The sequence below is a fragment of the Artibeus jamaicensis genome, unplaced genomic scaffold (assembly GCF_021234435.1).
Source record: "Artibeus jamaicensis isolate MK-2021 breed Jamaican fruit bat unplaced genomic scaffold, CSHL_Jam_final contig_3176, whole genome shotgun sequence".
NCBI lineage: Eukaryota > Metazoa > Chordata > Mammalia > Chiroptera > Phyllostomidae > Artibeus > Artibeus jamaicensis.
In genome coordinates, this window is record NW_026521740.1 from 5,367,476 (window position 1) to 5,383,716 (window position 16,241).

Here is a 16,241-nt window from a genome sequence, read left to right on the forward strand (position 1 = left end):
AAGCAATGCTCATTGTGATGACACCATCCAGAGCCTCTGCACAATCATAGTTTAAATGTGCATATATACAATGTATTATCTGATATAAAGTATCAGTTTAGGCATGCAAGAGTTAGGACCATGTAACCAAAACTCCGGTGGAAACAATTAGATGTCAGACGATAGAGCAGACCCACAGGTGGCATGCTGATCACTATCAGAGAACATTCGAAAAGCAAATCATTATTCTGGGCGTTGATAAATACAGGGGGGAAGCATCCATTTTGCTTGCATCTTCTGTTTGAATCTTATCTCAATTCAAATAGCTGATGAGGGAAATTTTTTTAGTAAAGAAATGCAGTTAATAAATACAGAAGGGGTAATAGAATTATTATATCACCATTTTGTACTTTTGTAATAAAATAATTGATCCACATAATGATTGTCAATGACTGTTAAAATCATCAGCTGAAAGGCTGATGGGGAGTTTTATAATGTATGCATCAGGCTGACCACACCTGAGCCCACTCATCTATTTTAGTGTGATTAATAGACAATCCAATTTAAGTGCTTCCCAGTCTTGTATCATAGAAAATTAATACCTCTTTGTGTAAACTATTCTGTCCATACAATCAATCTTGAATCTGACCAAGCCTTCGGATCTAATTTTCAATTTATAGAAAATATAGGTGACAGAAATACACATCACAGGCACTTAATCAGTAATCTATAAATTGAGAAATAATGATTCTTCAACAAATAAATAGCTAGCAAAGATGAAGGAGAAAATATCTATAGAGTTAAAGAGCTTCTAGGGACTCAACAAAAACAATACGCAGATCTTATTTGGATGGTGATTTAAAAATTAAAACTAAAATAAAAATACAGGAGTCAATCAGGGAAATTTAAATACTGACTGGATATTTGATTACATTAAAGAATTACTATGAATGTAATTATTAGTAATGATAAATAATAATGCCATTATTTTTATTTTATTATAAAAATGTGTATCATGAACATATATACTGAACTATTTATGGATAAAATGGCATATGTTTTAATTTATTCTAAAATAAATAATTGGAGCATATAAATGAAATGAGATGCACATATACATTGGTTATTATTGAAGCTAGATAAGACAGGTATGGAATTTTAGTTGAACACTTTGTTTATATATTTTTGAAATTTTTTAAAATAAAAAGTTAATTTTAAAGATGTCCGAAAAACAGAACTGGAAAGAATAATATGAATTCTACCATATTAATATAAGCTGTGAAAGTACATTGCAAAGCCATTTGGCAATATTTAAGAAAAATAAATGTCCATGCACAACAATTTACCAATTCTGAACCTAGGTCCATACCACAGCGAGCCTCCCATATGCGTGCAAGGAGACTTGACCAAGAATGGTTATTGCAGAAATAGAAATGGTTATGCTTGGCATATTAGAATAGCATATGCCATTCTAATAGAATGGTTATGCTAATAGAAAAAGCAATGGTTATTGCTTAAAATAGAAAAATGTAAGAGATAACCTAAATGACTGTCAGTATCAGAATTATTTTTGTAGTGTGATAATTACTTAATTTAGTTTAAGTGAATAAACTAAGGCCATACCTATGAATACACTACTGTGCAAAAATGGCAAGTTGCTGAATGAAAATACAGTATGATGCTCTGTATACAAAGTCTAATAATACCTGAACACTACCATATATTACTTATTAACTCACATGGAAATGTATGCAGTAAAAGTATTAAATATTCCAAGACATAATACACACTCAAGTATCTATTAAAAAGGAGAAAGTAAGTATTAAGAATAATATACAGAGCCCTGGCTGGTATAGCTCAGTGGATGGGCTGTGAACCAAAGGGTCACTGATTCCCAGTCCGGGCACATGCCTGGGTTGCGGGCCAGGTCCCCAGTGGGGGCCATGTGAGAGGCAACCACACACTGACGTTTCTCTCCCTCTCTTTGTCCTCCCCTTCCCTGCTCTCTAAAAATAAATAAAATATTTTAAAAAAGAATAATATACAGAGAACTTCAAATATATTTTCAATGTTTTCAAAAGAAAAGTGACTTTAATGAGGCAAAATGTTAATATTGACAAATCTGTGATGTTAATTATTGTAATTTACTAAATCATAATCAATAGTCTCTTATTGGCTTGGAAATCTTTATAAAATAAGAATTTTACAAATGGAGTGATCTTTTACACCTCTATGGAGAAACCACACTGTGTGGTGTGTCAACCAAGAGCGTGAATGGGGTGTGTAAGATATGTGTGTGTGTGTGTGTGTGTGTGTGTGTGTGTGAGTGTGAGTGGGAGGAGCAGAAGGCATTGCCAGTCTGAGAGAACCTGTACACAGAGTCAGAACTCCATTCTCCTCTCTGACGAATGGATGCGGAGAAATATTTAAATTCCAATAAGAGAGAAAATACACTTGACTTTTGAAAGCAATCGGAGTTACAAATTATTCTATTTATCTGTAAAACCTATAAAACCATAGTCTGCTAAAATGGTTTTGAGTGGTTGCTGTCATTCTTTATGATGGCTTTGGACAGCTGCCACATCGTTCCATGCGGGGCTGACCATCTGGAACTGTGTGGACCGTGTCGTCTGCGCTAAAAGTAGACTCACCTCCAAACCCATCACAGACATGCAACTTCAGACGCAGACAGCTACCCTGACTGTGTACCTGGCCCGTCCCTGCTCCTGACACATCCATTCAGCATCACCAATGCTGCCTGCAAAAAAAAAAAAAAAAAAAAAAAAAAGGAAAAGAAAAAATATCTAGAGAGCAAACAGAATTCAGTTTGTTTTCTACTAGATGTTAAATAAGGAAAGTAGCTAAAGGCCACAAGTAAAGTAAAGTTGAAGATGTTATGAATGAGCCTCATCTAAATATACTCTGAGACTTAATACCTCGGGGCCTTTCGTCTCTGCTTTTGCCTCCATCCTTCAGAGGAAAGGCATCAGTAGTGATGGCTTAGGCTGGGATAGAATTTTGCTATTTGGAAGTTTTACATGTCCTATTTCAAGGATCCTTCTTCATGGAGGATAAAACTGTGTTTGGAAGGGGAAAATGCACAGCTGGGGAGTGCCTGGTCTCCTGAGTCTCGTCCAGAGGTCTTGCTGCTGTGCTGTGATGAGTACAACTTGTTTGTGATACATCAATTCATGTAAAGAATAATTCCTAGCATAGACACAGATGCAAGAGTAACCTGTGGAAAAGAAAAGAATGCATTAAAACAGAGTACACTCAAAGTGTATACTTAAAAAAAGAGATTCTTTAGACCATGGGATTAGAGGGGAAAGCTATGCACAGTCCATGAGTGTGTAACCAGCTGTGACTATTAAATAAAGAGCAAGCAAGCAAGAAAGGACAAACTTTGTGCTCTCAGGAGAAATCGAAAAGGAATCTTTCTAACTAAACTTCTGAGGTTTCTTTAAATCCACATTTTCTGCCAAATGATTCAAGCACAAATTTGGGACTTATATTTGGTGAGTCCCCATATGCTCCATTTTCCCTCCAAGCTTTTACTCTGGCTTATGGAATCTGTGGTTGTTTAAATGTGTGGTTTTGCAGATGCTAAAAATACCCTGGAGCCGAACTCTTTCTCCTGGTTTTTATGCAGTTGGCCACTCTGCCATCAGATCTCGTGAAGCCTGGCCTGTAACCTTTAACCAACCACTTCTTTTATGAAAGCACTGTCTGCAAGCACAGTCCATTTACATTTCACTTCCACACAAAGTGAAAAGTCAGAGACCAGAGAAATGGCACCGTGAAGGAGATGTTGTAGTTTTCCAACCGTTTCAATCCTGAGTTAAGGTGGCTTTGGAGTTCGAGTTATTCCAAATTGCTTCGAGTTTACTCTGTGGAGTCCCAAGGTCAACAGGGCTGAAATTCCCTAGGAAACCACAGAACTCTTCACTCACTGCAGGGGCCATTCCAGGTCAGCAGCAGAGGCCACAGGGCTCCCTGCAGCACTCCCCTGCCCGAACTGTTCCTGCGTGGTTTGTACTATCCTACATCCCAGCACTGAGGACCAGCTACATCATTTGCCCGAACAAATGCAAAATGAAAGCATGGGGCCCCCATTCGAACTGCAGAGGGAAAGGCATTAAAAGTACTAAAATATTAAGCTTTTTCGTTTCTTCTGTGATCTCCCTCTCGACCTACCAGGGTGTGTTCTATTTGCCATGTGAAAGTCCTGCTCCCTCGTGGGGGCCACTGACAGGGTAAGTGCAGACCCTGCTGGGAGCCGCAGCCTCCACGATACAACCTGTACACCCACAGTTCTCCCTCTGCCAGGATCCCCTCCAACCAATCACTGGGCAGATGCCCCTGGGGAAATTGAACCAGGGACCTCCCCTTCCCTTCCGGGGAGCCTCTTGCTTCAGCCTGCAGTACAGAGGCAACTCCTAAGGAAATTCCAACAACAGCTCAAGGACCTGCAAGATACTCCCCTTGAGGACAGGAAAGAGGCTTGCCCTGCAGTGTGGTCGGCCAAGGACAAGGAAGGAGCGGGCCTTGGCCATTCGCTGCCTCCAGATTCTACGTGTACCTGACCCCAGTCTTCCCTGGCTGGTGCCCAGGGACCCTGCCAACAGGGAGAGTAGAAATGATCCCAGGGCAGGAGTGGGTAGTGGGAGACCAGGCTGTCTCAAGTCCCAGGGGGCAAGGGAGCAAGAAACAAAATCTGTTTTGGGAACTCTGGGGTGCAGGACTGTGCTTGAGCTGAGATGCCAAGTCCCAAGTGCACGCTCCATTTTCCCTTCCAACATGACTAACAAAACACAGACTGGAGATAAAATTATTATGAATTTCAAAAGGATCACTGTGGGGCACTAAACCTCAAGACCAGGGCTCCTCTGATGAGGGACCAGGTGTCTGCATTAGTCATAGGGCCGTGAAGCCGGCCTTGCCAGGACCCCGGCTCCACAAGCCATTAGACCAGGCCACACACATACACACATCATCTGAAGGTAAATCCGAGGGCTCAAGGGGACACAGGCAGTGTAGCAAGGCAAAGCCAATGCCTGCAGTGTATTTTCTGCCTCTTTCATGAAAAATGAAGTTGCTTTAATATTATGTTATAGGTTAAATGCTCTTTCTCACTGATAATTTTCTTTACATATTCAAACATCATAGTTTTATTACTGGTCCTATACTTGTTATTATTTTCATTGTTTTTATGAGATTTCTTTGTAAATTCACATGGGCATATTAAAGGTCAGAAGAATACTATTTTCACAAGTTCAATAGCAAATGATACCTCTGTCTAATAAATGGATAAATTTATTAAATAAATAAATTTAAGGATTTACTTAAAAATCCTTAAATAAATGGATTACTGCAGAGGTAAAGAAGTTAGAACAAGGTACCTCACGTTCTGTTCTCCAGATGGGGATTTCAAATTGTTCTGGGCGATCACACACTTGCAAACGGTTTATTGAATGGTCCAAACTGGAAATACACCTGTTGATCAATTTATTGTTTTCAGCTGTACTGTGGAAAATATTTTCCCCCACCTTCTACATTCAGATCAGTTTCCCTTTTTTACGGTATTAAAAAGCTATTCTAGTGTATTCTTGTGTCAAATTTCAAACTGACATCTCTCCTCGCCGGCATGTCAGGCCACACCTTGGACGGGGCGTGGTCTGTTCCAACAACATCTCTGCCTCCCGCCCTTCTGCACGTCCCCTCTTCCTTCTTCCCTCCTCTCTCTCTTTGATGGGAAAAAGAGGTTGAAGAGACAGCAAAGGTCTTTGACTTGCCCGGAGCCGTTGTGGCCCTCTTCTGATTCACACTGGACCGTTGTCACCAAGAACATGGGGTAGGTGATCCAGTGTTGATTCACAGAGAACATCTGCGGGTTTGCGGGGACCCCTAGAGGACACTTTGTCATTGCAGAGTTCCCTGGTATGGGGGGTTCTCCCCAATCCAACCACAGTGCCTGCTGGTGGTTTGTTTACCTTGAGCATCTTGTTTCTGAAATCCTTTTCTGTGACTGGCAGCCCTCATATACGGAATGACGAGAAGATTGTTTTCTCCCACCACCTTCTGAAGTTCTTCCTAACTCGTGGGAAACCCTCTCCTTTTCACGCCGACAAATGATGGGAAGGGGGACTGTCCGGGACTGCCCCTTCATCCCTGTCCTGTCCAATCGGTGCTCCTCTCACTTGCCAGGTCACCCTCCATGCTCTGTAGGAGACGTCCACCCACGGAAGGAGATGATGACCTCCCCTTGTGACAAGTGACACCCCCAGTCTCTTGCCACTCTCCTCCTCTCCACCATTAGGCACATTCCACCTCGTGAAGGCCAGGAGACAAATGGGACTTTATGTAAAGTGACAGAAATGCTTTTATGCTACCATAATATGAAGGCAAATTAGTAGTTGCAATGTAGGATATAAATCCACGAGCCACCACTGGGAATAAAGGGAGGTTTCAAGAGGCAGGGAAAGAGCTCCTGCAGGGCAGACACAAACAACAGAATAATGTCCCCCACTTGGGAAGACCTACCCCCACAAGGCGAAGAAGGAAATGCACTCCACTGATGGGGCTTTCGGAATTGGGCCTGGCCGTAAGGCCGAGTCGTGTGTAAGGAAGCTGCAGACGCAGAGGTAGAGATGATGGGAAGAAGGCTCTCAGGCCTGGCCAGGCCCGGCCACGGGTCCCAGCACCGCCCGAGTGGTGTAATCGCCTTATCTAGACACGTGTATAACCCACTCACTCACTGAGTGTCTTTTTCTTTTCCATCTTCAGGAAGAGGCAGCCAGAATTCTCGCCCACCAGCCAGTGTCCGTCGGCACATGTGCAGCTTTGAAAACCCCCACACTGCAGTGAATGTGTAAGAGAAGCTGCATGGGAAAGAGAGTGGTTTGCCCTTGCTTTCTCTCTCCTGGGTTTTTCCACTTTCTAACATGGAAACAGATGTGGTGCATGCCATTCTGGAGGAGGAACCATTTACGTGCCATGGTTTGCACGACTGCCTTAATTTGATTGTCCATCGTTCTTAAAAGGACACTGTCAAGTTGTTAGTCTTTTCGCTTTTTTTATGTTTCCACGCAAGATGCAACACCTTTTCCAATCCCAGAGATTCGCTTTTGTTTGTGACTCCCACTCACAAGCTCAAAAGTGAATGTTCCCCCTTCACAAAGTTGTCAGCTTCTCCTTGGCAAACAGAGCTTTTTTGCTTCATTTTCTTTTTCTGCCTTTTTGCTGTTGCACTAATGTTTGAAATGGCCCTGTCTGCATCAAAGTAAAAGCCCTGCTTGAACTAAGGGAAGAGGTCCAGAATGCCTATTTCAGGGGCTGGGCACCCACGGAGCCTCTCTGGGGCGTCTGCCACGCCCTGGGGAGCACAGAACAAAAGTTTTCTGAGCCCCACAGAAAGTGAATTTTACAAAAAGCCAAGTAGTTGTTGTCCCAGAATTCTGAGTGCTTTTATCAGATCTTCCCTATCTGATAAAAACAGTGCATGTGTGGTCCGATGTTTTGACCTTTAGACCTTGACAGTGTCTCTTTAAGTTAACAAAACGTAGACCATATTCAATTCATTCTGCACGGAGTCTGTGGTCATTTTCAGCTGTTCCTTTACAGCCCTTCAAACTCCTGGGAGAGTCAAAGGTACACATTCCTGCAGCAGGAGGGAGCCCCTTGATGAGCTGTCTTGAGGTTCGAATTGCTCTGCAGAGGAGAAAGGCTCAATTTGTTCAAATGGTTGCTACCAAGCCTGGCCTTGGAGGCTGGCGAATGGGGCCCCCGTGTCTCTTCTTTTCTCTCAGTGGAGTGCATTGGGAAGTCTGTATTCTGCTAGTCCCTCAAGTGGTCTCAACCAAATTATACTGACTGTTAGAGGGGAAAATATGGTAGCCATGTCATTATTTTTCAAGTGGTGGTTTGGAGGCTTCTGCATTTGCAGTCCAAAGCCACTCGAGTCAGCTTGGATGCATTCTCTGTTATTTTCCCAAGTCAAAAGCATTGAGTGTTTCTCGTACCAGGGGTTGAGTCTGTCCAAGGACACAGCAAGGAGGTTCTGATTATGACAACTGCTGGCTGCCTGTCAAAAGGGATTGATGGGAAGAGTAGATGTGCTTGTCCTGTCATGACAGCAGGGCCAGAGAGAGGACAGTCACCTAACATTTCATGACATAAAGGTGAGTGCCTCAAAGCAAAGGCTGAAAGTGAGTGTGGTAGGTGACGAATGAGAGTGCAACAATCAGCAAAGCTAACAGATTGGTTGCTAAGAACTTTCAAGTCAGGATCTAGTCAAGCCTTCTTTCTGGAGACTATACGGCGTAAGGAAGAAGATACTGATGGATGGCTTTGAAGCTGTGAGCCACAGACTAAGGCTGGCTATTTTTAGCCTCAGTCTTTCCTGCAAAGAAAATTTTTCTAAAAAAGAAAAATATGCTCTCTCTCTGACCTTTAGTTCCTGCAGCTTTTGTAAACAAGGGAGGCAAAGGGACTCGGGATGGAAATAAAGCTGCCTACCGGACCATTACAGTCTGCCCAGAGCTGTGCTGCCTCTGAGGAATAATCTCAGCAGAGCAATGAAACTGCCCTGTACTCCCAGTGCAGACTGTGCTGGCTCCAGGTGGAGCTGACAAGCATCGGATGGCTTGGTGTTTAAATTATAGGTTTAGTAGCGTGGACCACAGAGGCAGGGATCGTGCTCCACCTGACCTGCCTTCATCTAGGCTCCTGCAAGCTTCCTGGTGCAATATGACTACACTCGGTGCACCATTGGCAAAACAACACTCCAGTGCCCATCTGATGTCTTCAGTAAGCTCTGGCCTGCAAGTTTCTGTCATCAGCCAGTAGGCTTAATCATGTCGACCCAAGGGGTGTTTAAAATGAGCTTAGAAAAAGTTCAGTAGCCATCAGCATTCTGCTCTTGGTTCAAAGTTAATTTGTCAGTTTTCTTAAGACAGTAGGGCCCTATGCCCAAAGTTTATGGGCCCTCCCCTACTTTGTTGACTTTGATGAGGTAATGTCATTTCTGGTTGTCTTTTTCTTTATTAATTTGTTGAAGAAAGTACGGGCTTAATAAAGGCAAACTGATTTCTTTTGTGTTGTCTTTCGTCCTGTATCACAAAGCTTTAGGATATTGAGCTCGATTGATTTAAAAATTCTTAAAGGAGGACTGTACCTTCAGACTGTAATATGATAAATTTCAGCAGGCCAAGGAGTTCTCTGGCCATGATGAGGTTAGAATCAAAGAGGAGAGGGATAAAATTCACAGTGCTGTTCAAGGGTTAGAGTATCTGCGGCAACTTCAAGTTCCCATGTAGTCAAAAAGCATTTGCCTTCAGTAACACGTCCAGAGATTCTCTGCCTTATAACTACTGGTGAGTCAAAAGGTGAGAAACTTAAATTACCTTCTGAGGGATTCCCAGAAAATACACACTGAGTCTGCAGGTTTTTCTGGAAAGCCTTCCGCCCGTGAACTGGACTCCATGGGAATTGTTTGTACTGAAGATGAACTCGAGGTGGCCTGGGAGAACAGTTGTCTGTAGCTGAGATGCTCTAGGCAGCACCGCTCACCCAGCACTTCAGTACCAGTGGGCTGAATGGGTAGAGGTGAGGTCATGGCAGGCAGGGCCTTCGATGCGGCAGTGCCACCCCTTCCTCCAAAAGCCTCCTGTCCCAGCCCCAGGTGCAAGGCCACGGCAGCTGCAGCCTGTGGCTTTGGTTTGTGCTCCTAATGCAGTGACCCATCCTCTCCACTCTATGACTCAATAATGTTTTCTATTTCCATTTTCATTTTCAGAGGAAGCAAATGCTACCCTCCTCGGTTAGCTTCTTCCCTCCTTGTGGGAATGCCTTTCCTTGTCTGTGGGCTCTCTGGATGCCATCCTACTGTCTGTCGGGAAGCTATTAAGCCTAGTGGCAAAGACTTGCATCGGACAGAAGGGAGGCAGGTGTTGCGTGAGCTTCCCCCTCAGGCAGCTTGTTCAGGATGCTTTCCTCCTGATCGCAAACACCCACCCACTGTTATTCCTGTTTTAGACCTTTCTGGAGCGAGAGCAGCAGTACTCAGCAGATGTAACTAGTACTTACTGAAACAAAACGAAACAGTATCACTCTGAACGCCAGAGATACACTAATCTGTTTACACCACCCACTTCCATCTCTTCTCTACAGCGCTGTAAATATTGTGTTTTCTGTTTGGGGGGATTGTAATACTTATCTAATGAACGGGAAACCGAAGTAAGGCCCCCAGCCTGTTGTAGCTGAAACCGCAGCCCCAGGCCTGCTTAGCCCTGCACGTGTCAGGGAGTAATTCTCCTCCTTCCTCTCAGGCTTGACTGGGGTTTTCCTCTACTAACTTGAGTAGCAATAAAAATATGAAGCCGCCCAAGGTAATTAATGCCAAATGCTGCTGCAGTTAATATTCAAATATGAGAGTAGTTGAGGCACGATATTTGTCCTTTGAAGTTAGAACAAGAAGGATGGGAGGCTCTGTTTGAAGTATGTGGATCTGTGAAAAGCACCCTGAGCCAGGATGCTTTTCCCAAGATCAAGAAACTGAGTAAAGTCAAATAATGGAAGAAGTTGGTGGCTGAAACACAAGGTATTGAAGTTACCTGGAAATCAAATCAAAGTCTTACTTCATAGTAATATTTTATTTTTATAGTGCAGTTATTCGTTATTGCTGCCCTACATTTTATACATTTTCTCCCCTTGATATCACAGCAGTGGCTTTCCAACCTTTTCAAATAAGATAATTGCTTTATACACCAAAATGATTATTAACCCTTCACCCCAACTTTGGTATTAATTGTATCGTTAGCTATGGCCCCACTCAAACACAAAATGCAAAAAAAAATCCTCAGAATTTAGTTACACTTGTATCTAACAGTACATTTTATCATAAGAGTGTGGAAATGCACTTAAAAATTACAGTGCCTAATCTACAAAAACAAGCTATTGATTCAGGCTGAAAACAATACTTTTTTTCTTGATCCACAGATATCTTCTTTATAAGGTTTTTATTATTTTATTTTTTGTTGTTGACACTATTACAGATGTCTCCCATTTTCCCCTTCCAGACCCCTCCCATCCCTTCACTAGGCTGCCCACCCCCGACCCCACCTTCATCCCACTGTGTCCATGGGCTATGCATCTAGGTTCTTTGGCCAATCTCTTCCAGTCCCCCTCCCCTCTGAGACCTATTGGTCTGTTCCACGTGTCCATGCCTCTGGTCCCACAGGTACATTCATGGACAATTCAAGGTGTCTATGGACCATGGGATAAAAATAACCAATCCAAGGACCAAAGTTTATATTTTGTGCTGCCCTTTCTCCGAGATGACACATTTTCAACATTGTCTTTGGATTTTAAAAGCAATTTATTTTGTCCTGGAAAAAATTTTAATCTAATTTTCTTAATCTGATAAATGCCCCAGGGCATTAGAGCTGTTTGCTAATTAAACAGTACTGGACAGCAAATAGGGAGCAAAACTCGGAAGGGAAGAAAGCTGGGAATTTTGACCAACGGGGGGAAATCTCCCACCAGAATAATAAAAATGGTATCAAGTGAAAGCAGAACTAAATTGCGATTGTATCTGTCTGGAAGACGGTGGATGATACCTTTAACACACGAAAGTGTGTGATTTTAAAAGAGGCCCACATGGAACTCTCGAGCAATGAGGAAAACAACCTGTGTGAGCGAGTCATGTCCCAGGCACACAAGGACGCCTTTTTGTTGGTGCCCGTGGAGGTCGGGGCGATATTTTATCGGGGTTGGTGAGCCTGCTGGTTGGAGTCGAAGCCTTGCTCTCAAGGGATGTGCCTGTATTTGTTTGTTTGTTTGTCTTTAATCTATTTATTTTCCTCAAAGCCTTTGTTTTTTTGCAGGTTTTTTATTCCTGTTCTCCTGCCTCCCTACCCTTTGGCAACTATCAGCTTGTTTTGTACTCTTGTGTGTCTGTTTCTACTTTGTTTGTTGGTTTGTTTGTGTGTTTGTTTTAGATTCCACACTACAAGTGAGATCACACAATATTTATCTTTTTCTGACTTATTTATCTTACTGAAACCCCTCCAGGTTCATTCATGTTGTCACAAGTGGCAAGATGTCATACTTTTTTTTTTATTGCTGAATAATGTCCCATTGTGTCTATTCTGCATCTTCTTTATCTATTATTCACCTCCTGGTAGACATCCGGGTTGCTTTCCCATCTTGGCTGTTGCCAGTAATGCCACAATGAACATGGCGGTGCGTGTATCTTTTCAAGTGAGTGCTTTTGTCTTCTGTAACATGCACACACATATCTAAATGAAGACACAAGGCTCCTTCTTAGCTTACAGATTTTCTAAGTGTGCATTGAGAGGCAGGCATTCGGAGGAGAAAAGTGTTCCTACTGCAGTTGAAAAAGAATGCAACTCATCGAGTTCGGATGAAACATGAAATGAAGCATATTTAAGCAAGACAATAGGCAAATATAAAGTTTTTTAAAAGATTTTATTTATTTATCTTTAGAGAGGGGAAGGGAAGGAGAGTGGGAGAGAAACATCAATGCGTGGTTGCTTCTCATGTGTCCCCTGCTGGGAACTGGCCTGCAACCCAGGCATGTACCCTGACTGGGAATCGAACTGCGATCCTTTGGTTCTCAGGCCCATGCTCAATCCACTGAGCTATGCCAGCCAGGGCTAAATATAAAGTTTTATGCTTTCCAGAAGATGCACACTGACTGCACATAGAGAGGAACAGTGTGAGTAGCATGGGGGGGCAGCGAGGACTGAGAAAAGTGAAAGTGGGAGGTGAACTTGCCTAGAGGTTCTGACTCAGAGAACAAATGGGATCCTGGCCTTGTCCTTGGCTGGCTGGGTGGCCGCCTGTTCTTGCCAGGAACACCACCATCCGTTCTCCAGTTCGCTCAACTGGGAAGGCAGTCAGCTATCCTAACAAGATAGTATGGGAATTGATGAGTCGTTCATTTTGCATTTACGGGCACTTACACATTCTCAGGGAATATATTAAGCATATACTTAAGAGAAATATTGATTTTTATATCCTAGTGTGGAGATAAGATTCTTTTTCTCAGACAATGAAAAACAGCATAGATAACCACGGGGATGGAGAAACGACCCTCCTCTTAAAAATGAGATCAAAATTTTAGCTATTATATCTATTCTAGAACCTTTAGATCCAGAATTTCTATAGTAGATATCAGAATTTTTCTAAGAATGTGTACTTATTTGGCTCACTTCGATTTTTAAATAAAATATAAAATGTAGAAATGCTACCTTCATCATCGATGTGACATTCACATATACTTTTTAAATACTCGTTCCTCTATTTTCAAAATGATTACATAAGCCATTATAGTAACTATTGATCATTTCCTACTTTTTTCAAACAAAAGACTGTAATATGGAATCATCTATCGTTTACACTTCCATCTAAAATATTCCTTTTACCTATTCCTTTTAATGTCTCAAGTGTGTTATTATTGTGCTACTTTCTTGTTACCATGAGTGTAGGAAAAGTACTCCTAAAACAACAGAAGAGAAAATATTTCCCGATGTCAGTACTAACACTGTTGGTATTAATAGTACGCTATGGTAAGCTGCCACCATCTGCTAAGCAGTTTTGCAGAGAATAAGCTAAGCACCCAACAGTAAACCCAGAGCTATTAGAACATGTGAAGAGAACTCGTAGTGGGCGCCCACAGTAAAGCTCACTGGTTCTCCTCCTTCCCTTCAGTTGGCTTTATGAGGGTCCCAAGAAGAGGGGAGTCTATAAGGATTTTCCTTCAGCAAGTTTCAGTGAGAAAAAGGCCAGGGAGGGGCCTTTGTCCCAGTAAGTTCTGCTTTGTCTGAATCTTAATTTTGTCTCATTTGTATCAAACTGTGCCAGAGGACTGAAGCAGGATCCAGGCCTCTGTATTTCCCTGGCCATCTCAGTTCCAACCCGTTTCCAACACACCTGCTTAAGAGTCCCCAGTGTGAAAATCTCACACCAGCAGCGGTGAATCTGGGCCTTATGTGGGTGGTGATCCTTTGCATGTGTCAGGGGCAATGCTTGGAAATAAAAAGTAAATCAAAAGTCACCAAACACTTAAGTGGAATCTGGGGTTTTCTGTCATCTGCTCGTTTCTCTTGCATACAGGTGGCACGTGTGAGTGCGCCGCTCTGGTAACGGGACGTGCCTGCACGTCGGCATGGGCAACGGGAGGATGCATGTTCTAGAGCACAGGACCACCACAGTAGCTTTACCCGTGGGGTTTAATTTGTTCCAGGGACTGAGAAGGAAGGGAGGCAAGACCTGTGGTCACTGTGTTCCGTTATTCGTGTGTAACCAAGCTTTTATTCATTCGTTTCTCCCATCAGTTTCGGAATCTTTCGAAGTCTTCTACTGAGCCATAATTTTATCATTGCCATACAATGCACATGTGTACGTTTCTGTGTGTGAGAGATTGTGTAACAACTGTGTGCAAACTCATACCTAAAAGGAAAAAAAAAAGGCTGCTTCTACAACAGGCTGGCATTTCTCCCCTATAATTTTTCTCAGGGTCAAAATTTCCTGCCTTGTCTTGGAGCAGGTGGAACCACTAACTGACTGCAGTTTTGGAAGCAAACAGTGGCCATGGTGACTTTTAACATTTAATCTGTCATGAGGGGAGTTTGGGGGTGTGGAAGCCAGTGGGGGAGTTAAGTCACCTTGCATTGAGCTGAGCTTGCAGAAATGATTGTGTATATGTATTCTCTCCCGTGTGCATGATATATCTGCAAATAAATCCATCTCTATTTTATTCATAGTTCTAATGGCAAGTCTGTGTCATGGTCTGAACCAGGTGGAAGACAGGTGCCCAAGGGACAGCACATGTGGCACCGCCTCTCTGTGCACGTGAAGACCAATGAGACGGCCTGCAACCAAACAGCCGTCATCAAGCCCCTCACTAAAAGCCACCAAGGCTCTGGCAAAAGCCTGACCTTTTCAGACACCAGCACCAAGACCCTTTACAACGTGGAGGAGGAGGACGCCCGGCCTGGTGGCTTCAGCCCTCCGGGCAGTCCTTCTATGCTGGTGCACCGACACGTGCCAACGGTGAGCACCCCGCCTCTGCTGCCCCACCTGACAGCGGAGGAGACCCCCCTGTTTCTGGCCGACACGGCCATCCCCAAGGGCTTGCCCCCGTCCCTCCAGCAGCCGCAGCCTCAGCAGCCGCCGCCGCAGCCGCCGCAGCCGCAGAAATCCTTCATGGACCAGCTCCAGGGAGTGGTCAACAATTTCAGCACCGGGATCCCGGATTTCAACGCTGTGCTCGCCGTGCCCGGGGGCCCGGGGAACGGGGTGCGGTCCCTGTACCCGCCCCCGGCGCCCCCGCAGCACCTGCAAATGCTGCCGCTGCAGCTGAGCGCCTTCGGGGAGGAGCCCGCCTCCCCCGCCGGCGAGGACGAGGACGAGGAGGAGGACGACAGCGAGAGGTTTAAGCTCCTGCAGGAGTACTTGTACGAGCGGGAAGGGAACACGGAGGAAGATGAGCTGGAAGAGGAGGAGGAGGACCCCCCAGCGGCGGCCGCCAGCAAACCCACCCCAGAGGATTCGCCCGCCCTGACGCCCCCCTCGCCTTTCCGCGACTCCGTGGCCTCGGGCAGCTCGGCGCCCAGCTCCCCCGCGTCCGAGTCGGTGCTGTGCACCCCTCCCAACGTGACCTACGCCTCGGTCATTCTGAGGGACTACAAGCAAAGCTCCTCCACCCTGTAGGGGAGGAGGTGTCCGCAGGCAAAGCAGAAGAAGTGGGCGAGCACCGGCGCCTCCGGGGAGGTGCAGAAAGCTGGGGGAAGCCTGGGAGCCGGGGGCGCGGCCAGAAGGGGGAGAGAAGGCTGCTGCTGCCGCCGATCCTGTCGGGGATTCGGATTCTTGAATTATTCCAAGCCTTTTCTGGGAAGAAAGGGAATTCTGACAAAGCACAACCCCATGTAGTATGTAACTTTTATCACAAAAGTAAATCAGTACAATAACATGGACAAACCCCATCTCCCCGGTTTGGACCACTGTGCACAGACATGCAAGCCCACATACGCTTGGCCCGTTTGGAAGAGGGCGGCACTTGAGGGCGGCCCAGTGTAACCATGAGTTCACCTCATGGTATTTCTGGTACTCCAGGTGAGCCTGCTGGAGCCAGGCAGAGCAGGTGGGCGAAGGAGGGGCAAGCAGGGGACCTCCCAGACAACCCATGATGGGACCACAGACTCCTGGTCTTCTGGAGACTCCGGAACTGGCCCGGAAAG

General features: G+C 44.5%; 1 protein-coding gene across 3 annotated transcripts in view; it reads left to right on the forward strand.

Annotated features, from left to right (window-relative positions):
- The window catches only part of GRM1 (glutamate metabotropic receptor 1), a 319,639-nt gene extending 303,925 nt beyond the window's left edge, over positions 1–15,714 (forward strand). Inside the window, exon 8 of one of the 3 annotated variants that reach the window (XM_037144977.2) lies at positions 14,766–15,714. In XM_037144977.2, coding sequence (XP_037000872.2) covers positions 14,766–15,714 — 949 coding nt within the window. Of the gene's footprint in view, positions 1–6,762; positions 6,824–14,765 lie in introns of those variants that run through there. The other 2 variants (XM_037144978.2, XM_037144979.2) reach the window with 2 other exon arrangements.
- The last annotated feature ends 527 nt before the right edge of the window (positions 15,715–16,241 follow it).